Source organism: Homalodisca vitripennis, chromosome X (assembly GCF_021130785.1).
Source record: "Homalodisca vitripennis isolate AUS2020 chromosome X, UT_GWSS_2.1, whole genome shotgun sequence".
Classification (NCBI taxonomy): domain Eukaryota; kingdom Metazoa; phylum Arthropoda; class Insecta; order Hemiptera; family Cicadellidae; genus Homalodisca; species Homalodisca vitripennis.
Window position 1 is genome coordinate 16368868 of NC_060215.1, and position 26988 is coordinate 16395855.

The 26988-nt window shown below is 30.9% G+C and overlaps 1 protein-coding gene across 5 annotated transcripts in view; it reads right to left on the minus strand.

Moving 5' to 3' along the window:
- LOC124368741 overlaps positions 1 to 26988 on the minus strand; it is a 205324-nt gene that overhangs the window by 167893 nt on the left and 10443 nt on the right. For 3 of the 5 annotated variants that reach the window (XM_046826073.1, XM_046826072.1, XM_046826077.1), the window contains exon 1: positions 15652 to 16038. The exons of the other annotated variants lie outside the window; for them this stretch is intronic. In XM_046826073.1, the coding sequence (XP_046682029.1) occupies positions 15652 to 15861 (210 nt within the window). In that variant the 5' untranslated portion in view covers positions 15862 to 16038. Of the gene's footprint in view, positions 1 to 15651; positions 16039 to 26988 lie in introns of those variants that run through there. 5 annotated transcript variants of the gene reach the window in all.

A 26988-nucleotide genomic window follows, 5' to 3' on the forward strand; every position in this document is an offset into this window, starting at 1 on the left:
TCATCAACTAGTACCATGTAACATGTTGATGTTCTCAAACCAATCAGACAAGATACTTAAACATTTCATGGTAACCTTCAGCAGCTAGTATTATCCTACCTCGTTAATGTTTTCAAATCAATCCATCAAGATACTGAAACATTTTCCTGATAATCAACTAGTATCATGTAGAATGTTAATGTTTTCACTCAATCAGGCAAGATATTGAAATATTCCTGTAATTACGATAAGACATGCCATCAAACTAAAGCAGGTACTTTAGTGTAATTATGGCACTAAACTTATCTTAGCAATGATAGTTTTCAGTTTACAAACATGACAATTTTACAATTTTAAAAATCTAAAACTACACTACAATTAGTGTTTTCTAAATTGTAGGGAACAAAAGTGTTATATCTACTGAGAGAAAACTACAAGAATCTCAATTATTTGTTATAAATGTTTGGATAAATATAAGTTAATTAAAATTTATATTTTTAAATGCATTTCATTTATGAAAGAAGTAGAAAATGTGAGGCTTAGAACACTTTGGGGTGGTGGGACAGTATACATTAAGATACAAGTTTATATGACTAAATATCTCAGAATTCATTTTGCAATTTCCCATTTTGTTCAATGTAATTAAGAGAACATTTCAAACACACTCATCCCAGCATTTTCAACTTGGTCCAACATAAAAATTTGAATGCATCAATTATTGCCATTATAATACACTTGTAGTTATAATGATACTGTTTTATTAAAAACTTTTTCATAGAGATGTATTTTATAATTTACTGTGTATATGAACAATATTTTGTATTTCAAACACAAACAAGGATTGCAAACAGGTAACGTGGTTTTACGCTGTAAAGGATGTAGTGAACAACCTACAATATGTTAAGACTGATTTACACTATTCATTAGTATTTTACGACAAATTGCTCACGGATAATTTTGATTCCATGAGTATAAGTACAATTGAACCTTTGAATTGGAAAATAATTGAGTTTTATTTCACACCTTTAATAAACTATGATGGCTAAATCCAAACCTTGAAGTGCGCTGATGGAGCACAATGTAAACAATTTCACTACGAAGAGACAGCCATCCAATGTACTACTCACAACCATAAATCACGAACAAACCCATCAGTAACGTATCAGTAAGTAAGGAAAGTATGCACCACTTCACTTCAGGGTTTTTGGAAGTTTGGCGTATAACTGAGGGTATGCCTCACGGTTTAAAACAATAAAATGTCAATCTGTCAAGATGATCATGAAGGAAACATGCTAATATATAAGTCAAGATTAGACAATGTTAGAAACTACTAAAGGTTTTCAAATACTTACAAGAAAACTACCAAAAGTAGTCCAAAAATATCTAAAAGTATTTCTACTAAAACTGATTTTGACCGATACACTTTGAAATAGTTCCAGGAATAAAACCAAATTCTAATTCTTATTTTTTTGACAGAACCTTTTAAGAGCATAACAAAGCTGTGAAAAAATACTTTTAAAAAATGTCAGAGATTTACTTACATTTTGTATCACCACGAGACATTACAAATTAAATTATAGATTCAACGATACATAGCCTAGTGGTGATAGTTCTTAGATAGTCAATATCTTGAAAAGGGCCAAAATTATTTATTATATTTAACTATTATTATTTATTGTAGTGTTACCAATCCATAATTCAGAGGCTTAAACTAATATGGTTCAAGTTTGTTTTGTCATGGTAACAGGTAGCGCAACTACATCACATTTTGCTCTAGATTTTTATACAAATTAAATTTATACCTTCTAAAGTAAAACATGTTATCAACACAAGCGCATAATAATTAAAAAATTTATTTGAAATTGTAGGGCAAAATATACAAAAGAACGTAAAAACAAATTATAAAGTAAGAGTTGTTAGAACAAATGTATAATATAAGATCAATGATACAACGGTTAATTTACTGCATGTCAACAATTAATTGTAAGTGACAATAAAACAGTTTTGGTGATTTCAAGGTTATAGAAATATTTTTAGCATATTTGTTTTTTACACAAAAGAACGTAAAAACAAAATTATAAAGTAAGAGTTGTTAGAACAAATGTATAATATACAGATCAATGATACAACGGTTAATTTACTGCATGTCCAACAATTAATTGTAATGACAATAAAACAGTTTTGGTGATTTCAAGGTTATAGAAATATTTTTAGCATATTTGTTTTTTATACAAAAGAACGTAAAAACAAAATTATAAAGTAAGAGTTGTTAGAAACAAATGTATAATATAAGATCAATGAATACAACGGTTAATTTACTGCATGTCAACAATTAATTGTAAGTGACAATTAAAACAGTTTTTGGTGATTTCAAGGTTATAGAAATATTTTTAGCATATTTGTTTTTTATACAAAAGAACGTAAAAAACAAATTATAAAGTAAGAGTTGTTAGAACAAATGTATAATATAAGATCAATGATTACAACGGTTAATTTACTGCATGTCAACAATTAATTGTAAGTGACAATAAAAACAGTTTTGGTGATTTTCAAGGTTATAGTAAATATTTTTAGCATATTTGTTTTTTATACAAAAAGAACGTAAAAACAAATTATAAAGTAAGAGTTGTTAGAACAAATGTATAATATAAGATCAATGATACAACGGTTAATTTACTGCATGTCAACACAATTAATTGTAAGTGACAATAAAACAGTTTTGGTGATTTCAAGGTTATAGAAATATTTTTAGCATATTTGTTTTTTATACAAAAGAACGTAAAAAAACAAATTATAAAGTAAGAGTTGTTAGAACAAATGTATAATATAAGATCAATGATACAACGGTTAATTTACTGCATGTCAACAATTAATTGTAAGTGACAATAAAAACAGTTTTGGTGATTTCAAGGTTTATAGAAATATATTTTTAGCATATTTGTTTTTTATACAAAAGAACGTAAAAAAACAAATTATAAAGTAAGAGTTGTTAGAACAAATGTATAATATAAAGATCAATGAACAACAGATAATTTACTGCATGTCAACAATTAATTGTAAGTGACAATAAAACAGTTTTGGTGATTTCAAGGTTTATAGAAATATTTTTAGCATATTTGTTTTTTATACAAAAGAACGTTAAAAACAAATTATAAAGTAAGAGTTGTTTAGAACAAATGTATAATATAAGATCAATGATACAACGGTTAATTTACTGCATGTCAACAATTAATTGTAAGTGACAATAAAACAGTTTTTGGTGATTTCAAGGTTATAGAAATATTTTTAGCATATTTGTTTTTTATACAAAAGAACGTAAAAACAAATTATAAAGTAAGAGTTGTTAGACACAAATGTATAATATAAGATCAATGACACAACAGATAATTTACTGCATGTCAACAATTAATTGTAAGTGACAATAAAACAGTTTTGGTGATTTCAAGGTTATAGAAATATTTTTAGCATATTTGTTTTTTTATACAAAAGAACGTAAAAAAAACAAATTATAAAGTAAGAGTTGTTAGAACAAATGTATAATATTAAGATCAATGATACAACGGTTAATTTACTGCATGTCAACAATTAATTGTAAGTGACAATAAAACAGTTTTGGTGATTTCAAGGTTATAGAAATATTTTTAGCATATTTGTTTTTTATACAAAAGAACGTAAAAACAAATTATAAAGTAAGAGTTGTTAGAACAAATGTATAATATAAGATCAATGATACAACGGTTAATTTTACCTGCATGTCAACAATTAATTGTAAGTGACAATAAAAACAGTTTTGGTGATTTTCAAGGTTTATAGAAATATTTTTAGCATATTTGTTTTTTTTTATACAAAAGAACATAAAAACAAATTATAAAGTAAGAGTTGTTAGAACAAATGTATAATATACGACCAATGATACAACGGTTAATTTACTGCATGTCAACAATTAATTGTAAGTGACAATAAAACAGTTTTGGTGATTTCAAGGTTTTAGAAATATTTTTAGCATGTTTGTTTTTTATACAAAGAACGTAAAAACAAATTATAAAGTAAGAGTTGTTAGAACAAATGTATAATATACGACCAATGATAAAACGGTTAATTTACTGCATGTCAACAATTAATTGTAAGTGACAATATAAAACAGTTTTGGTGATTTCAAGGTTATAGAAATATTTTTAGCATTTTATATATATATATATATATATATATATATATATATACATTTCAAACAGAAATAGACCAAACTTTTTATATACCTTGAAACATTAATAAAAAGAGAATGTAAGTTAACCCATAGAACCATATCCACAAACAGAATGTATCATAGGCAGATAGAAAGTCAGGCGAACAGAAAGACGCAGATGATGGTCACCAATATTGCGGATGAAGACCGAAAATCAATGGATGTGAAGAGCACTGATCAGTGTTCCTTTTGAACTGATGAGTTTTCAGATTCTATTGTTTTCTCTGGCCTAATCAACTCAAAAAAATTTAAAAATTAGAAAACAAAATAAGGTGTATGTGGGTCCATTGTGACAATAAGTAGACTCTGAAAGAAGATAATAAAATGAAATCAAAGTTAGGCCTTAAACATTTATTTCGAAACTACGTACCAACAACATAAAAAAATGTAGGAAAAGGAATGAAAATAGGAGAGAAAAGGAATGGAAGGAGGGGTGAAGGTACCCACAATAATGAATTTACTTCATTTCATCAACTCCCTTCTATGAGATAGGAGGATAGACTACTCGGTCCAGCACAGCTATGGTGGTCAGCTTCACCCACCTATATAGATAGTCATACACTGCTTCAGAAAACCCTACTTTGTATTTTCATATGCAGCCTTATGGAGACACAAGACCTATGACTTACTACTTTGCCCTACAAGACAACCAGGTTTCGCGATGTCATCACGCAAAAAAAAAAAAAAAAAACACGATGCAACTTTACTGTACTTTTGGGATAGAACAATCCTCAAAACCTGGTAGAACCTGAATTTGCCCACTTTGGTAGCACACAAACTATTCAACAAAGGAACACCAGGATGTTTGCATTTTTGGGCTGAAGATGAATTCTAAGAAATACTCGAAGAATGTAATTGTGTAAACAATGCTTTGTCGCAGTGTGTTGTCAATATAAGAACAGGTTGTTGCTTCTGTTGATTATGTCAGGTATACACCATATCTCAGTAGTATGGAACAACCACCCTCTGTCAAAGTTTAGCCATCATCGCACACAGCCCATATCACTGTGGCACTTACAGCAATCTTGAAAATCAATGTGACCACTGTTCATTTTGTAGAAGATATTATGTAACGTTCAGACCGGAACCTGATACACAGCAACAAGGGCCAGTAGTGGATGTCTAAATATTGTCTTCCTCTTGTATCTCATATTCAAAATCTACGTCAAAACTTCGTACAGTTTCTTTAATAACTCTGATAACATATTTTCAAAGACATATATAACCGAGTCAACATTTATGCTTTTTAAACAACTTTTGACTCAGTATAAAAATCATCTCAGCAGCAGGGATGTAAAATACTCAGGTTATTTACAAAGGACTGTAAACACCCAATTTTTATAAATACGGGGTATTTTGACTTTTAATTCAAATTCCCATCTCGGAGTAAGTTGAACCTTAGGAAATGTATGGAAACTAATTTTTCAGATGTGTTACCACTAGAAAGTTACTAAAATTAACATAAATTAGACTTGGCACTTGGGTTAAAAGATTAGGGAATAGAATTAATAGGTCTAACCCATTTTAACCTGTACAGTTAAGAAAAAAATGCGTTAGAAATGAACAATGCATTTTGCTTATTTATAGGAAGATTCAAAAACTTCATCTACTTGGTAATAAAAAAAACTGAAAAATATACTCCATTGTACATTACTGTTATTACTTGTATTCTCACTATGAAATCAGTAAGCACTCTCTGTTTCCATACTTAGATGCTACTTCCCAGTGCAAAAATTGAAGCTTTTGCTAAAGTATTAGAAAGTATTTATAATAAATAAAAGGCCATTACAGTAGCCTAGTTGACTTAGAGTTAGAAAAGCCAGGGATCAATCCAGGGATTAGAAAAATTAATTTGTTTCCCTGTCCACACTTTTAGGAACGAATTGCCCAACAGATATAAAATTGTGCATGAAGCTTCATCTATATACATGCAACGGAGAGTTTAATGATAGTGTATGTCACTCCAAGGGATTTGGCTGAGCACAAAACCAAAATTTTTACGTTGGTCTTACGGATAAACCACGATGGCAATGAGAAAATTGTACAATAAACAAATTTGTAAACGACTGAGTACAGTCATTTGATATTTTAACACGTGACATAAGCACAGGTAATAAACTTATTTTGTTGGATTGGTCGTTATGACTTTTATTATGTTATATTGGTTAGTACGTTCTTTTGGGTCCTACAGTACCAAGTTTTTTCAGTTTATTTAATATTATTTCAAGTCAAAAGTGTCTTTACATCATTATAGCACAGATACGAGTACAATTAAGACAGACATTTGTATAAAAGTATAAATAACATAACATTTAATATAAAAATATACATCATATGCCAAGACATGTATGTAGCAAAAATAAGATACAGAAGATGCTATAATAATTATCACAAACAGGCACAATATCTATAAAAATATATTTTACTGGACAACAATTTTAAATGATTTATTCGTAGAAGATAGAGTTTGATTATGGTGCATTTAACCATGGGGTTTTGTTTGAGCATTGTGAAATGCCTATAACTGAAAAAATAAATCCTGCTATGAACTTGAAATTTTTGTATGTTTTGCTTAGTCATCACTACGGCTCCTGGAAAAAATTCTTTTTCTATCTGTTTATTTGCCTGTATGTCTGTTTCCACTGGATACAGGTACAATAACAATGCAATGAAATGCTACTGACCCTTATGTAATACTTCAACACAATAAAATAGTTTTTCCAACATTTTATTTTAGTTTAAGAAACAAAAACTGAAAAGCATTTAAAGTAACAAGAAAGATGGTAACAAGAAAGATAGTAGCAGTGCAAAAAAGTAGAATACCAAAAAAAACCTGGATGTTCTTTGAAATTTTTTACATTTTTAAGGGTAATTATTGTTTTGAAGTTTCAGGCTTCAAACAACTGTGTTTAAGCAACTGTGTTTCAATCCTTGTTTGCTTAAAACTTCATCAAAAGACAAAAATTTCGTAGAAAGCCCAAAAACTAATGATACCCTACCCACGTTTTTGGGTATTTAAATGACCATTGGGAAATACTCAATTAATTTTATATTTACCTTCTCGCTGGGCATTTACCCAGGCCACATATATATTCGTATTTCAGGGACAGTTCAACAATTATTATATGGTCTAGTTTATATCTACATGCGATAAATAATACAAAATTGAATTAAACCTTAGGAGATTGCCTAACCTTAAATTCAAGCATATGCCCAGTTAATTTATTTTTAAAGATTTAATATAATTTTTAACATACGAAATTTAATAAACCCTGACTGGTGGAAACTTAAAATGCTGAATATTCTATTTTAAAGTTGCGTCTGTATAAAACTTGGCTCCAAAATGAAAACAAGCCTCTACAATTAAAACCATACAATGATGTTTCACAAAAAAGTTTACTAGTAGTTATTTCCAATCAGTGTCTTATTATGAAAATTGCTTACTAGAAAATTTTTAACACCTTGTTATTACAAAAACTTTTACTTACAATCATGATTTTCAACTTTCTCTATCTTACATTATTTCAACATTTCAAAAGTATCTATGCAAGTAGTACGGCTGATAAAAACTATCCTAAATTAAATTTGGCCGATACTAACAATAGAGGTCATTAACAGGTTTTAAATGTTACATACTAAGTAATTTACACCATTTTGTTCATATGATTAGTACCTACAATCATTCTAAAAAAGATTGGGACAGTAAAAGTGAAATGTTCTTAACAATTGTTGTAGTCTTAAAAAAACTTTCTAAAAAGCATATTTTAAAAGTATTTTTTTAAACATAGTACATTTAATGATAGGCTAATAGGATTTTGGACATTCACCATAGTTATATGTTAAAAAATGTACAACACATGTGTTATTTTATAACATAAAACAACAGTTAAATGTTTACCCTTACAGTACAAAAGATAAGCAAGAAGTCTAAGATAGCATAAAACATACATTTTAGCCTACTATGTTATTGTCTAAGGGCACCCACTGTAAGTGTGACAAATCTTGAATGTAAGGTAAAGATTCATTTGCAGGTTATTTAGTGTGATTCTGTGAGAAATTCTGAGTACAAAATATACGTCCAGTTGCCTTTTATTATATTGTCCAGCATCATTGTTAGTTTGTGAGAAATCTTAAATGTAATGTAACGTTCATTTGCATATTTCTATACTTTCTCACAGCATTGTGATTGAATTTGTGAGAAATCTTGAAGGTGAGATAAAGCTCAAGTTGTATATTAAATGTTTTGGTGATAAAAGAACAATAATACAAAAACAAAAAAATAAAATAAAGACAATCTAAACAAAAACTATAACGATTCAAGATTTTTTAGTGTTTGGATAAAAATTATGAATAATATATGAAATTTCTTGGTTAAAGTGATCTTTTTAATATATATTTAGGAAAGTCGGGTTTTCAATTAACAATTCTTTAAAACTTAGTACTAAGATATCCAAACTGTGCTTGTCAGGTGTATATAAAAACAAATTTTCTTAACTTGTTTGATTTTTAAAATTAGCCAGATAAATGACATGACCTTGCTTTAAATTATGAAGAGCAATTTTAATTAGGTCTGTAAACTTATAATTGTAGTTCACTTCTGTGGACTGATTTGCGCTATTTATAAATGTGTAAACAAAAAAGATATGTTAATTTTTTAACCTTATTTCTACAAACTAATGTCAATTGTGAAAATAAAAGAATTAAATATACTCTTGATTTCATGCATTGTTTAAGTTAAATACGCATTCATATTTAAATAAAATAAAAATATATGACTTAATATGCGCTTTTATTAACGTAACTAGTAAATGAAAAATTAATCTGGCTCAAAAAAATAAGAAAAGTGTTAATCGACAGCAGCTACCCCTAATCCGCTAAGGAGATTTTAAGGAGGCCAACAAGGCAAACACTTAGGCAATGGATCACCTGTCAGTCTGCACATTAATATTGAAAACTGGATTGCTATTAGCTCATCCCTTCGCTAATCCTTAAACAACATTACAGGGCAGAAGATAGGCCTAAGAGCATTACCTGGCTGATGGATATCAATTCATTATACCCATTATACAGTGAACTGTCCCTTTAAAAAAATGAAAAATATCGATTAGGCCCAATACGTTTTCTATACAAACCCAGTTACATGGTTGAATAAAACACTAGAGCTTTACACACAGGGTGTAAATAGTATACATATATCACATGGCATTTCAACCAGTTGAAAACTGGTTACTTCACTTAATTATTTCCATATAAATGACTGAGATGCGCTGAACATCATTCTAGTTCACAAAACAGTTTTCATTCATTGAATTATTGGATCAAAAAAACAAAGTAATTACATCTATCGAAGTAAAAAATATGCTCAAACAAAAATGGAACATTACTGATTATTTAAGCTAGCAATTCCGGATGTACATGAGTATTTTTAAACTAATCTTTATTCTTGTTTAAAATTTTGAAAATAATTATTTTGAATTTTTAAACATACCTTTTTGGATTCCTTTCATGTTTAACACAAAAAATTGAATCTTTGAAGACAATAAAATTATCTGCCTCATTTATTTAATTTTTACATACGTAATCACTTACAAAATCCTAAAATTGTACAGTGTACTTTATTTACACTATAGAGAGCATAGATTTCAGTTAAATGTTCCCTAATGCCTAAATCTAGCTTATCGTTACTGTTTTACTAAATGTGAATTGCATCTGCTTTTTTCATTGTCATTACATGCATTTCACCGAGAGCCAAATAGATTTGATCTAGCTTGTTACTGTAACACATTTTAAAATGTCTAAAGATGCACAATTTAAAAATGACACATAAAGGAATGTGTTTTAAGTTATAAACAAAACTGTACCATATTATTAATATTGTTCCAAAGTTATTGATGGTAATTTCACATGTTAGGAAATGATTTTCTTGAAATCCATTCAAAATTTTCCATACGCTTCCAAATCTTCTAGCCAAATAGTGTCAACAAAATCAGCAGTAAGAACGCTACATGCCAATTGGAATTCACTAACGGTCTTTGGGCAAGTCATTGAAATAATCTGAAAGTCCAATATGAATATACAAAACATTTTTCAGCATTGGGATACACAACTTTGCCCTAAAGGGATGATTTTACTTTTCTCCACGTGTTTGATCCCCAAAATCTTTCACTGTTTCTGTTGGTTACAGACGTCCCTGTGGTTAGAGACTTTACGTGGTATTCAGTGGACTTGTTCTGTGCAGTGAATGGTTCGTGCTTGCAACTTGAATCTTCAGGTACAATTCTTCTCATTTTTATTACATCTTTTTCAACAATACATGACTTCAGTGTGATCACCGCCATGTGTTTACTAAATTTTTTTTAAAGAATTTTGACATCGGTGAAGAGACAGATTTCAATGTTGAAATATGGTGTTCTATTTTTGTAACGATGGAAAATGTTGGAAATTCTCTTATTCCTAAGAAGTTTTTATAGGTAATGGTTGTGAACCGAGAATTCTTCAACCCAATCGGTCCTAACAATAAATTTGACCTTGCCATTTAAAACTTAATTTTGTTATTCTACATGACTTTTTGCTCCTCAAAAAACGGGATGAATTGCTTGTAGAAGCCAATTTTACTACTACTATAGTAGTAGTAGTAGTAGTAATTCGGAGAGAAGATAAGCAAATTGTTTTCTGAAGTGCAGTCCTAAAGCAAATACACAATTTCTGCACAGTTTCATATAGACTTTGGGTAAGATAATTGGAAGACTTGTCAGGTTTATCCAGAGGATTAGGCTTATACAACTGTTTTTTTTTTTACTTCTAAGCTACATCCTACCTGGACTTAAATATGTGTGATAGAAGAAAAATACTACATTCCTAAAAAGGTTTTAATATATCACTCTCTCTATAAATCTTTGTTGTACTGATTATCCTTCTCGATTATTTGAAAGATTTCTCTATTTATCCTTGGAATTTAGGCTTGTGGAAGTTTTTTTGTCTAGTTTATTACATATTGGTTTATGTAAACGTGTTCTGCGAAGGCTGAGTTTTATTTTTCAACTGACAAGTGAAAAATATAATAAGAAATATTGAAGAACAAAAAATTTAGCAGAGAAGAGAAAGCCTATCCAGGAAGAACACCAACCTCATGTAAAAAACATGAGTAATGTACGAGTAAATAATGGAGAAATTGATGGGCCTATACATTTTTTACCCTAGAAGCTTTGCTTTAACATCCGTTGAATGAAGATAGGTCTCCACAGAATATTTTTAATAATTAAAATTGTGGAAGCAAAGTTTTGGACCCAGTGTTAACCAGAAAACATAGATATTATATTTTATGCCACCGGCTGGATAAGCGTAGTAACCAAGACTAATCAAGCACTTCAAAAACAAATTGTAAATTTTATTACAAAGAACAGACTAATTTAAACTCATATTATATGTACTGATGACAGAAAATCTATGATATTCATGACTAATGTTTGACCATCCTATCTTAAATAGCAGTATTTTTTTATTAAAGATATTTTCTGTGGGAGCGTGTGGGAACAACTTTACTAAAAAGATTTAGTGGAAGTACTTGTCAGGTGCAAACTTAAATTAATAACGTATGACTGAGATCAAATCAATACCACATGGAAAAGGATGACTTGATAAAAATAAATGTTGTTAAATACGAAACATCCACACTAGTGAGCTGTCTCCAGTTTTGATCAGGGGGTGTGAACCACTTCCAACAATCATGAACCATCTCTCAGTACTATTTGAAGAGTTTTAGATTTATTTATTTATGTGACATCTGTGACAAATCATTGTGAAAGATAGTTCTACTCATTTTAAGTCCATAGGTACATCAGATTTATTCCCCATAATAGCGGGAGCTAAGAAAGCTCATTATGGAAAAATAACTTAAATTTTACACATCACACGACCTTTGAATAGAGAAAAACTCAAGTTGTTTCACTAAAACAGGCTCATCATGAAAGTCTAATGTTTCCTCGTCATATGGTAATTATACCTCAAGTCATATGGTAAAAGGCAGGAGTGGTCAGAAGGTAGTAAATATAAATTTAACGAGCAGAGTTGCACATCATTATTTCGATGCCATTCACTTATTGTACCATTAACTTATTGCACTCGGTTTTCTGATCAAAATTATACAGGGTTCAAGGAGTAAAAATAGAAGGTTGTGAAGTTGTATGGGGCATGTACAGATATAAGTAGGTACCAATTTGAAATAAATACACATTAATACATTTTTAGGATAAGTTCATTCTAACATGAAAGATCGTATTTTTTAACGCGTTGACAGCGTCAGATGTATCTAGCTATCCCGGCTTTACTCAAATCACTTTTGATGCAATGGCATTTCTATTAATTATACTAATTGTTTTTACGGGAAAACAGTCCGAGCCCACTTAGCAACTTACATATGTTTTGTGCCTAGTGAAAATCTTAACCTATTTTTCAAACAAAGTTTCCAGCATTGTTCAGGAAACTCGTCATAGCAGATGATGAGCTTATCTATTCCAACAGACATCTCACTAGTGCAGACACATATACCTATACTGCGTCATGTGTCACCATTAAGCTCCCATTTCACATGTTAGGTAGTCAGATGGTTATATCGGGTCTTGACTATATGAGTGTGAGTGGACTGCTCACAACCAAATTATTCACCGAACTAAATTTGAGCATTTTTTTAACGCACTTGTTATAATCTAAGTGTTCGTGATGGGAAGGGTTAATTTAGTGCAAATGTTGAGCTAAGCTCCTTTTCAAATTCCTGGTATAGATTGACTCCCTGAATCTAAATTACACATCTGCCTGGAGGAATCCATAAAAAGGCAATGTTGAAAATGTTAAAAACAAACTACTTGCATCGTTTTGACATCAGAGACATCTAGACTACAAAAGAGATCAATCTGGTTACGCAGCAGCTATCCAGTGTAGTCTAGATGAAGAGGTAGGGTGTTTTCAGACAGATGTGTACTACAGATTCTGGAAGGTAATATGTAACATTGTCAGATTTCAGATGCTGCACTAAGCGAAAGGTGAAATGGAGCTTAACATAAACAACTAAAATGACCAACTAAAATTGATGTAGATATTTTATTACCCTACCGATTAAAATAAATTTGGTATCGTTAGTTTTGTAATTAAATAGTTATTCTAACGGGCACAGGTGTAGTAATACCCTTTTTTGTTCATTACTTTTGTTGCTTTTTGCTCGAAACGTTTTTACGTTAAGTTGTTATGGAAGGTAATGCGAAAAGAAAAATATGAGGTAGAAAGGTTATAAACAGCCCAACACCTGAAGTAATTGCAAATGTTTACCATTTCATCAAAAAGGAAGTGGAAACTAATATACGTATAAATTTGTAAAAAGGTTCGTTGTTCAACCAACTGGAGTTTCAGAAAGCCGCTAAGAAAAATTTTAAAAGAGAAAAAACAAATAAGTCCAGTAGGTATTTCTTTTAGTACGCCAAACAAAATTAAGGTTTGGCGTACTAAAAGACATGGTTAGGCGATTTTGTATTATTTTTAACTCTCAAAAATTAGTGATTATCTTGAAATATTATGTTTTACTGATTGGTACGCCTTGAGGGATATTTTCGTTTGTTACCATCAGCATGTCGCAGTATCCCACAGTCCGTGCTCATGGCATGAGGCATTTATCAGCCTGTTCAACTAATAGTTCCTTTTTTTAAACAGCATGGAAGTTTCTATAAATTGTTCGCATTTTTCTAAACTTAATTGTTTTTTGTTGTTTATTTAATTTTACTTCTTAAACATTTTTCTTATTGAAAAAACAACAAATAATGTGAAGTGACTAAAGTAAATAGTTACGTAGAACAGATTAAGATTAGTCTTGGATGTAGTATAATAAGTGTCCAACACTCAAATGATCCATATATTCATAATTATCGAATCATCAATGTTCATGAGTAAAAGAATTCTTGATATATAACTTTTTAAACAAAATTACGTTATAGGTATTTCAAATTACAATATATAATAAGTAATAATGTTAAGGTGAATAAAAAAAACTAGGCTATGTGTTTTTATAAAATTTAACAAACAAAACAGTGTAACATTTACTTACTTATCTCACTATTTTGAAGGATAAACGTGTCAGACACCTTGTGACTGAAATAACACATGTATATAATCATTGTGTCAGTATCAGGTTATTCTGTGTGATCTATTACCAGGATAATGTTATATTAGCCGGGACGAATAATTTGGTTATCTATACCATTTGGTTAATGACTATGTGGTGTTAGGTTACTCTGTAACTTCCAGCAACAGCCGAGGCCACCATTTCGTGTAGGCAATAAGGCTTGGAATGGAAATATTACACTATGGAATTTTATTATGTGTTATAAGTAGGTTTAGATTAGAAAGGCAACATCAAAGCCCACACTGATGGTCAGGGGCATTTCTGATCGGTACTTTCCCAACCTCAGATCACATCCAAGATCGTCCACCGTGATCTGACGTCGGAGAAGTTAGGCAACCTAGGACGAGATCTGAGGTCGGGAAAGTACAGATCGGAAATGCTCCTGGCTATCAGTACGGGCTTTAGTAGCTCCTCCCCGAACTTTTAGCAAAAAAATACATCCTTCGAGATAATACCCAAATTCTAGCTCAGATTACATGAGCACATTATAATGAAGATATATTTTTATAGCCTATGTAAAAAGAATATATATATATATATATATATATATATATATATATATATATATATATATATATATATATATATATATATATATTTATATATTATTTATTATAGAAAATAACACAGCTTTATTTATACTAAGTTTGAGCAGCGTAGTACTTACAATTATTAATTCATAGGGTAAACATATCACCCTCGTTCTAATCGATAGTTTGATCATTCGAGTGTTGGACACTTATCATACTGCAGCTTTAGTCTTCAACAGCCAATTCTGCAATTATTGCCTCTTAGGCCTAAAGGCTCTAATGTAGGTGTTTTGATCAATCTTTTTAACATATAAACATGTTAATACCATAAAATTTAGTGCAAGTACTCTGTCCTACGATTTATTCTCAATAGTTAAAGGAAGAACTTCAGGACTATTGGGATTGCTGATAGCCGAGCGGTCTAAGACGTTGGACATCGAGTCTGAGTTAGAGATAGTGCAGGTTCGAATCCTGTCTGTGACCATTGCACTTTTTATCAGTACCATCGACCTTGTACTGTATCGACTCTCCCTCTTATTCTGCTTGATAAGATCCTGGCACAGGCCAGAGGACGGGCAAAGTACGGCTTAAAAGGAGATGGCTCCTTCTTTATTAAAAAAAAAACTCTCGGGTTAATAACAACATTTATAGATCTATTTTATAATCCTTCCTGTCATAATGGATAATAGGTCTATTTGTTGACTAACCTAGGTTAATGACTGAACACTAACCTGATATTTTTCAGAGGCCTGCTTTAGAAACGAGGAAGCTCTTGTCACTAGGATGCTCTGGTGTATGGGGTCATAAGCGAAGATCAGATCATTTTTCACCTCTACAAGATTTCTAATCTTGGGTAACAGTTGCAAAGAGTTACTTCTTAAAGTATCAAACATATTATTTCTATTGTCCGGAAGTATGATAGATAAAAAATCATCTTCCATTTTTATATACGTATTATTATTGCTTCTATAAAATTGTTTAATATAGTTTTATTTGCACTTGAAACCACAAACACATTACACTAAATGTCACCTCACACAAACTTTAACTACCAACTACCTTATAAATTTCTGTGTTGTTGTTTTTATCGTAGCAGCAGACCAGCCTCCAATTGTTGGTTAAAAAAAAATAACTAGCGAGACGGCAAGCACAACAATCTTCTTCATAGCGCTTTATAGGTACAAAATATTACGTTAGATTCATATTACAAGACAGCTTCGCAGGACTATACGACTCATACAGTAACAGAGTGATTAGTTGATTGTTATCTTTAATGAGCCCTTCAACGAAATTTATTTAAAATATTCTCGGTAGGAATATTTATTGAATACCTATCTGTACGAATATAAATTATCGATATAAATAACTAAAAGTCTTCCCTAATACTTTATTTATTAAAAAAACTCTATTTGATATGTATAAAATTAGTCAAACACAGTACAAGAAAATTCTTAAAACAGTTGTAAGGAAAAATGAGGTGGTTTTGATTTCCATTTATTTTTTTTTTATTGTTATTATTGATGTAGAGTACCTATTAAAATTATTGCTTATTATAGTTACAGTTTATTGTTGCAATGCCTTTGGTAGCTTATTTATTGTCTGTTATTTATAACTTATCTATTTGTTCTTTGCTATATTTATGTATATTCTTGTTTATTGCAGAAAGTTTATTATTGTTTGGTTTTTACATTTAAATATTGAACATTGCTTGACGTTTATTCATTGTTTGTTATATTTATTTATATTCTTATTATTACATAACGCTTATTAAACAATTAATCTTATTCAAACTTTTTTGTTATTGATTGTTATTTATATTTAAATATTATTTATTGCTGGACGTTTTTCGTTTGTTATATACCCGTATATGTATATTCTTATTTATTTCATTAAGTTTATATTTATTGCTTGTTGTATATTTATTTATAACCTTTATTATTGCATAATTGTCTGTTAATTCTGGCTGCTTAACTTCGATTTTTGTAAAGTATTGTTTTTGTTACAGCCTGAAACATCTCATGTTATTTTTAAAACTAACTTTGTATAATTAAAATTATATGAAGTTAATAATATTATTATTTAGCACACATTACAACTTCACCGTTAGTGGTTTTTATTTCTATTTACATATTTTTTTGCATTATTTTTTATTTGCATAATGCTTGTACTACTTGAAATAAATTTAAAGAAATTAAAGTTTTATGAGTGGTGTACATTATTTAAAAACTTAGTTTGTGTGAGGTATCATTAAAAGTCATCGTTAAAGGTAATTAAATGAAATTTCAAGAAACAAATTTCTTTCATATTTTCTCATTGCTTTAATCACTAAATTACAACCGGAGACTCTAATGTTCAGTTATTTTCGCAGCTATCTTGAAATGAATATTTCCAACCAAAGTTTTCCTACCAACGTTTTCCATGTGTTACAGATTTTCAACTATGCGCAATACTATATATTTTGACACTTAAATTTGTCGATAGTATAATTAAAAATGTCGGCGGAATTAATTTAGTATTATTAAGTCAGTCGGTACATCTATTAATATTAATATCACTTAAATAATAAATTAGTTAATAAATTAATGGATTAAACATTAATTGATTCATAGTTGTATGTCTAAGATTGTCCTGGTATACCATAAAAGCAGTTATATATTTTATATAATATCCGTGGGCTTTATCGGATGTAATCAGTTTAAAACCTCATTTTCTAACCAATATAGGTAGTTTGTTACAAGAAATAAAACGTTTTTTGATACCCTAAACTATAAAAAAAATAAACCGATACAACGAGTGCCAGAGTGCTTGACGGAATATATAGAAAGCCTTTAACCAAAACAGCAAAGTAACGTAATCATACGTGTTACCCTATCACATGATGAAATTAATGTAATTTTATTTCACACAGTTAGTTACAAATTTAATATTCTGCGATTTCTCTCTGCCGTCATGGTTACCTTTAAGACCAATAGAAATGTACGAATTTTATGCACCTTTATTTTTCACTTTTTGACTCCAAAATCTATAAAGTTCTTTCTTGGACCAAGAAGAACCTAAAAACCTTTCTAGGATGTTTTAAATATCTAGAACCTCTCTATCAATAGTTATCACAATCACAGATAGACAGACAAAAACACTTGTATCAATGACAAACTCACATATATACACTTGAGTCTCTAGAACGTTTATCAGTAGCTATCACAATCACAGATAGACAGACAAAACACTTGCATCAATGACACACTCACATATATACACTTGAGTCTCTAGAACGTTTATCAGTAGCTATCACAATCACAGATAGACAGACAAAAACACTTGCATCAATGACACACTCACATATATACTCTTGAGTCTCTAGAACCTTTATCAGTAGCTATCACAATCACAGATAGACAGACAAAACACTTGCATCAATGACACACTCACATATATACTCTTGAGTCTCTAGAACCTTTATCAGTAGCTATCACAATCACAGATAGACAGACAAAACACTTGCATCAATGACAAACTCACATATATACACTTGAGTCTCTAGAACGTTTATCAGTAGCTATCACAATCACAGATAGACAGACAAAAACACTTGTATCAATGACAAACTCACATATATACACTTGAGTCTCTAGAACGTTTATCACTAGCTATCACAATCACAGATAGACAGACAAAACACTTGTATCAATGACACACTCACATATATACTCTTGAGTCTCTAGAACCTTTATCAGTAGCTATCACAATCACAGATAGACAGACAAAACACTTGCATCAATGACACACTCACATATATACACTTGAGTCTCTAGAACGTTTATCAGTAGCTATCACAATCACAGATAGACAGACAAAACACTTGCATCAATGACACACTCACATATATACTCTTGAGTCTCTAGAACCTTTATCAGTAGCTATCACAATCACAGATAGACAGATAAAACACTTGCATCAATGACACACTCACATATATACTCTTGAGTCTCTAGAACCTTTATCAGTAGCTATCACAATCACAGATAGACAGACAAAACACTTGTATCAATGACAAACTCACATATATACACTTGAGTCTCTAGAACGTTTATCAGTAGCTATCACAATCACAGATAGACAGACAAAAACACTTGTATCAATGACAAACTCACATATATACACTTGAGTCTCTAGAACCTTTATCAGTAGCTATCACAATCACAGATAGACAGACAAAACACTTGCATCAATGACACACTCACATATATACTCTTGAGTCTCTAGAACCTTTATCAGTAGCTATCACAATCACAGATAGACAGACAAAAACACTTGCATCAATGACACACTCACATATATACTCTTGAGTCTCTAGAACCTTTATCAGTAGCTATCACAATCACAGATAGACAGACAAAACACTTGCATCAATGACACACTCACATATATACACTTGAGTCTCTAGAACGTTTATCAGTAGCTATCACAATCACAGATAGACAGACAAAAACACTTGCATCAATGACACACTCACATATATACTCTTGAGTCTCTAGAACCTTTATCAGTAGTTATCGCAATCACAGATAGACAGAAAACACAATTAATTGTATCAAAGGCATACATCACAGATAGACACTTGAGTCTCTAGAAACTTTCTATCAATAGTTAATACAGGCACGGATAGATGATAAATGCACAGATATCGGCACAGATGATAGAATGACATGCCGTAAGGCTCCGTAACAGTAGTGAAATAATGACCTGTAGTTTCTAAACTTGTTGTTCTAGACTTGATTATTGAATAATCAAAATAGTTTAAGATACTAATAACTTAGGAAGTATCAGGCAATCAATATAGACTACTCATATATGCTTTAGACTACATTTAAATCAAATACAATTACAGGAAAGATAACCCTATGCAGAGTACGGCTGTGAATGCGAGTGCGTGCGCGTGATTGCTCGTGCGTGTGTACGTGTGAGCTCATATCTCCTTGACCGGACTGTAATCCATCCTTTTAAAACAAGAAACCTTAGGTGGTCGCAGTTTTTTCCCCAAGTCTCCAGGGATCGTCTCAGGGGAAAGACAATGTGGCCAAATCTATCCCTGTCTTTGTTAATATCCTGTCAGCCCTCGTATAAACCAATAAGGGGCGGCTACTCATCACCCCTAGAGAACTCCCGACTCTTCTCTTCGCGTCATGGACAGACAGCTATCACAATCTTCACCTGTGTGTCGTCACGTACTATATCTTATTTGCACAGGCTATACAGGTCTTACATCGCTAGTTTAAACAGGATAATTTATACTAATACTTATTTCACTTTCGATCGTTACTTTCGTTGCAGGAACTTGGTTCATCCTTTAAGTTTAAAGCGTATTGTTTGTCAATGTCATTTGAAGTAGCTTTCTTCTAGAGTTGGGGACATTTTCGTTTTTTTTTTAAATTTTAAAACCAATTTAAACGTTCAATTTTCTATACACTTAAACATCATCACATAATAGGAATTAACCTTGAACTATCTCCTACACATACTCTTATCCACATTACTTGTCGTAAAACTTTGCTTCCTTTCTCAGTTGTAAGATTTTAGATAATCTAGATTAGCTCTTTTTATTATTACCGTATATTAGTTTTTTTACCTGAAGACATAGTGGTTTAGGACCATTACATGGTAATAAATTTAAATAAAAAACAAACAATTTACCATCAGTCGTCCTTTACAGCTAAGATATACGATAATAAAAGACGTGTAATTTATAGCACTGACTTCAAACATTTCAACTATAGCATGAACTGAACTAAAAATAAAAATTAACTACATCAAATAAAATACGATTTTTAAAATGATCATTAAAATTACGATTTTATTCTTAAAAGTATAACCAAAAAAATAGAGTTAAAAACATAAACAATTAACATAGAAAATTTAAAACAAAATGTATCCTCCCAACTCACTGATTTAGTTGTATGAGGGCTTGAAGAAGAGTCATTGTAATCCCACTGTGATAAAACCCTTTTCTTCTTTTTACTCCAAAACATTAAAAGTTGATGATATTTAAGTACGTTTTATTTAGTACTGTAAAAACGTGGACCTATGTACTGAAGGCTGTTGAAAGCTATATTTGGAAATTAATCTCACATCTTTTGCAAAATAAGAACTAGCGATCTATTAACCCGCATTATCGTTCTGATATTTTTATCTTCAAAAGGAATCTTTAACTTATAATAACAGATAGAAATTTTTCCTAGTAGAGTTTTTTGGTGATACTATTTTCTCGAATACAAAGCAATTTACTGTTGAAAGTTTTATATTATAATAGAAATAAGGAAAAGATAACTTATAATACCAGATAGAATTTTTCCTAGTAGAGTTTTTTCGGCGATATTATTTTCTCGAATACAAAGCAAATTACTTTGGAAAGTTTTATATGATAATAGAAATAAGGAAAAGAATATATCCTATTGGTTTGGAGTACAAAGTAACGGTTAATGGAGTAAAATATATTAACTAACTTAAAGTGTATTCGTTTATTCAATAAAGGTTTCACATCGTGTTCTTTTTTATTCTAGCAGCGCTAAAATAAACATGTCAATTGTCAGAGGCAAACCAAGAAATGAAAAGAAAGAGAAATGAAAAGTCCAAATAACATTTGGGCCCAACAAAATTATCTAAAGCATATAGGAAATTTAAATATATAAATTAAGGACTTAAGTACTCTTCAACAGAGTAATATGCCCGGTTTATGAGGTAGCATTTGATTAAACTGAATGATTATTTCTCAAACATTCTAGCCATTTACTGTAAAGTTTTAATGCAAAATAATACACTCCCTGCTCAAAAAATATTTTAACCGATGAACGGTGTATCTGATTCCTTGTATTGTAAGGGTAAAATATTTGATTTTTTAAAGGAACTGTTCACTATTAGATTGGTAATAACTTAACACCTCAAAAATATACAGAGATGGGAAGGTCAAAATGTTCTTATTTATAAAAGATAGTTTACAAGACTCTCGGTATCGGAGCTTTAACATAATTCTTATAATACGTTTTTACAATTTGAACACATTTTTGTAGTTTAATGAAATTCCTCCAAATGCCACCCCATATCTGATGTGCGAGAAAACGTTAGGAGACAGAATTAATAGTATCAAGGTTTGTTACAGAGCAACAATGTTCTCAAAGCAAAACAAGCTGTATTTAGTTTTTTATTAGTTGGTCTACATGTGCATTCCATTTAAGGCGTCTGTCTACTACTAACCTGAGGAATTTTAAAGAGTGAACATCCTCAATATCAGGAACACTTACTTCTCGAAACTGATTTTAAAAGGCATGAACTGCGTTATATGGCTTTTTTTCTTGTTCAGCATCAGGCCGTTAACGTTAAACCAATTACTTGCTTCACATAGGGACCTTTACAAGGAACTTTCAAGCTCAGCCAAATCATCTCCTTTTAATTTTAAAGTTGTGTCATCTGCAAATTGTAACGGACGAACAGGTTAGGCTGTGTGGAAGGTCATTAATGTAAATTAAAAACAGCAAAGGGCCCAATAGAAGTTACTTCGGGTTCTACAATAAGTATATTTATAATATAAACTTAACAATTGAAAAGGTTCAGCTTATATCCTGGCAGTTGTAAAGCTTGGTTATGATGTTTATTTATTGTGAAATATGTAAAATCATATTAAACACCTGCGAGCTTATATGAAAATTTATGGTTTTGTACCCAAAAATACCGTACACGTAGAGGTACCTCCATAAATATTGAAAATTGCGCACAGTTGAACATAATTTCTAAAAAATAATTAGGACAAACCTAAGCATCTATAATTATTCTTTCATAATTTTGTTAACTTCTAGTTCAATGTGGTTTAGTGGTTACCTTGTATTAGTAGTTTCACTATATCCAGTATTCTAGTGTATAGTTGTAATATAAATAAATTTAGCCAACAATATATTTAATTTCTTTGGAATAAATGAGATTTCGTGCCCACGAAAAATATTAGATTATTTCAGAGAACTACTTATGCATTTCATGCATGTAACACAACATTATTTTGTCACGTTATATGAAGTTCTCGAACCCCTAAGCAACAATTTTACTGTGATATATTGCTCTGGGTCAGACTAAGGCTGCAAACACCATTATATTACAAACGTATTGGCCAACCAGATCACAGAAAGTTAGCTAATCTTTATTTAACAGTTGCAAATGGTTAGGTTTTGAATATACGGTAAATAAAGCGTTAAAAAATATTTTACACTGTACAATGTGTACAGATTGTATTTAAGTTTTCTAAATAATATAGATATGCACTTAATAAAGGTGTTTTGGTTAGGAAATTGTAAGTCAGTACGTACAGTGTAAATGAACACAAATATGTAAAAAACATTGATTTTATAAAACAAGCGAAACTAATTGTATATCCAAAGTTTAGGTTATGAGAAAACCAAATGCTTTAATACATACACGAATACACAAGTTAATTGCATTATTTACTCAGATTTGAATGAAGTAAACAGCGACGTGTGCCAAGTCATGTGGTACCGAAAGCTTTTTCTGTCGCGAACTACCTTACATGGAAGGGTAAATTGAACAACAAATTTGGATTTAATTTACTTTTACTTAATACATTGGTGCTTACCAGTTAATCCCATGGAATTTATGACTAAAACGTTAAATATGAATCAAAACTTTGAAAAATACAGTTCAGCTTTAACAGCACATTATTTGGGGCTTTTATTCTTATCTTTGAAGAGGGGGATTTAAGCTTAATGTCAAACACTTTAAGTTAGTTGACAAGTTGAAATTTTGGATTTATCTGTTTTAAAGTCAAATAACAGACAATTTCAATTTTAACAGGGAATAAGTTAAACAGCTCTTTTTGTGTGAGAATGAAAGGTAACCTTGAACACAAAACTTTGTGTTTAGTTAAAAAAGTGAAGCTTTGAAAATTATTGGCTTTTAAACATTGCAAAGGCAAATTTTAATTCTGTGCAAGGGAATGGTCTGTTACAGAATAAGTATTCTGTAAGGTCATATACGAAACCACTTCACTGTGATCGTTATTAATTCTGTTGCAGAATATATATTCTGTGAAAGTAAAGATTACCTTGCTTTACAAGAAGGGGGGGGGGTCAGGTAAAGTTCTTATCTTATCTTATCTACTAATGCCATCACTGCGGATTGCGGCAGCCCCGCACTGATGGTGACTAAAAACATCCTTCTAGATAGTGCATATCACGTAACAGAATACAATTCTTGAGAGTCTGATCACAAATGTCGGAGAAAGCAATCAAAATATTAGAATGTATACAGTCCCATAGAAAAGTTTGGAGTGGGAGAACAAAAAATACCAGAAAAAACATCAGTGAGGTAGAAAACAGCTCTTTTGGATTGTTTTGAGAAAAATATTGAACAGTAAATGTCTTGTGTGATCATGTACTATACTATCTCGTGATCAAACAGAATTTCAGTGAAATGAATTCCGCCGGGTGGACGCGACTACCAGACGACTTGGTGGGGAACAACAGCAGAGCAGGATGCGATGGAAAGATGTCACGTTTGACATTGCAAGTGGATATCTGAACAATACAATGCCGTTTCACTTTGCATGTCTGTTGATCCTTGAAAACATAATTTGATTCTATTCACGCGTTTTTTATTGTGTGATATTGAAATTTTAACCAAATTAACTATGTGAAGTTAACTCTTCGAACTCGTTGAATTGTACAATTCACCATTTTTTATTCGGCTGTAGCTGAACACATGGAAAATGTAAGGGTTGGCCTGGAGGCTAAGCTGTTAGGAATAAGTTCAAAAAAAAAAAAATGAGCTGATCAGTGTTTTAAGTCGAGACAGGCCATCGCACTCTTTATCTTTTCACACGCAATCCTTTTGGTGTTAAAGTAATCAAAGCTGAGTTATCAAACTGTTGTGTTGGCTGGAGAGACTTTTCTCGGGATGCTGTTATTTTAGTTTTATATCTCTCACCTGATAACATTTCTATTGGATGGTATCTCTGCAGTGTTGAGCTCTACACTATGCCCACCCCCTTAATTGTGATCGCAGAGGAATACGTTATACTGTGAATTTCGTAAACAGTGATGGAATATTTCCAAAGTTTCAATTGAGTTTTATGAAGAGCTACGCACCTGCTCTAATCTAGTACTTAATACTAGTATATTAAGCGACATTTTAGATACTACGGGTAAGGTAACCTTGAACACAAAACTCATGGGTTAGTTAAAAAAGTGAAGCTTTGGAAATTATTGGCTTTTAAATATTGCAAAGGCCAATTTTAATTCTGTACAAGGGACATAATGTCCTAATTACGCCACACTATTCTATGAGAGTTTGATAAAAATTCACTATTATGATTCAATGAATATGTGGTATATTGGATAAAGTCTTACTATAAAGAAAAATATCTGGTCAGTTAACAATGAAAGAGGTGTTGTACAAGAAAGTTCCAAGGACACCAACTTTTCTTGTTAGTAACCAATTTATAATTTGTTCGTTGCTTGGATAAATAAAGGTATTAATTATTCATACTAATAAAGCTAATCAATAATGGTCAGGACCTCTAATAAATGCAAGAAATGTGTTATACTTACTCACAACGAGGTTAATTTTGCGTTATTGATTGTACAACACTTCGTAAATCAAGCGTTTTATTATGTTACGCTTCTGTAGATGTGTAGTCAACTTCTAAAAATATCGAATTAAAAGATTTTGGTTAATCGGGTATCTTATAACATGTAAAAAGTCTTAACTCTTTGCTAAATTTCATTGTTTTCGGCGTTTGAATAATTTTAAAGCCTGTCATTTTGCAATTCATAAATAAATTTCAGGATGAGTTTTAAACAAGTAAGCAGACATACAATATTCTTGTAGGTTATAAGTTTTGTCTTAATTATCTCAGAATATATAATTGTATTACTGTAATATAACAAATTGCAGTATTACAGTCATCGATAATGTTAAAATTACAATTACGGAATAGGCTACATTTACCCCAAATTGGTTAAAGAAACCAACGCTTAAATTAAATAGACTTTCGGCTCCTGGATTATTATTATCTAATACTGTAATAACAATAACAACGCTATTACCTGACAGAATTGGGGCATCTGATTTCACACATTTAACCATATTTACGTGTTAATAAAAATACGAACCTTTTTTATTTTATATTTGCATTTATGTGATATAACTTAGTACACAACTTATTTTGAACCTATATGCTAAGTATATTATCCATTATGTACAATATTAATATTCCTTATACCATCAAGATTAACTTTAACAAATGTCTGTCATGATCAGTTCATCGTGTTATCTCTATCTAACCCCAGTCGTACTTTTATTGTTGGCGTGTGTCTATGCAAATGCTGGAGAGCCAGTCGATCGCGTGCCCTGATATAACAACCCTCACAAAATCACCTTCCAATATCGTTGCGATCGCCTTCTTGAATTGAAACTTAATGCAGGCTTAAGACATTGATCGACGTGAACGACTTTTCCTACGTGAATTCATGAATATTAACTAAAACCTGATAAAGTATTCCATTCTCAGTATACGATTATTTTATTCTTATGAATTATCGATTTTCTATAAAAAATCAGTTTTATTAAAAATAAATTATTACAAATTTTTTATAAATTATATATATTAAAAAAATGTAATTTCTTTTAATCATAAAAGGATAAAAAACGTGTTACTTCCGGCAGTTAAATTCATGTACGTACTGTAAATATCGCATTTTATCATCAGCCTTTTTTGTTTAGGCATGACTATTAAATTGCTTAAATTCCCTATTTAAAATGTCTGTAATTTCTTATTGTGTGATCTAAAAATTGCCTCCACTTTTCTGTCTCCAGAGAAGTCATCTGAACGAAATTATGAAACTACACGTAAGTAGTATCGGGAAGTTCTTTGCTGACAGTTCCACTACACCGGATGGTATATACAACATATGTTTCTTGTTTCCGAATACCGATTGAAGAACCCGACAATATCGTATCTAAGAATAGGCACATAGAGTTTAAGTCAGGGAGTATTGCTTAAGGCTCGGTCG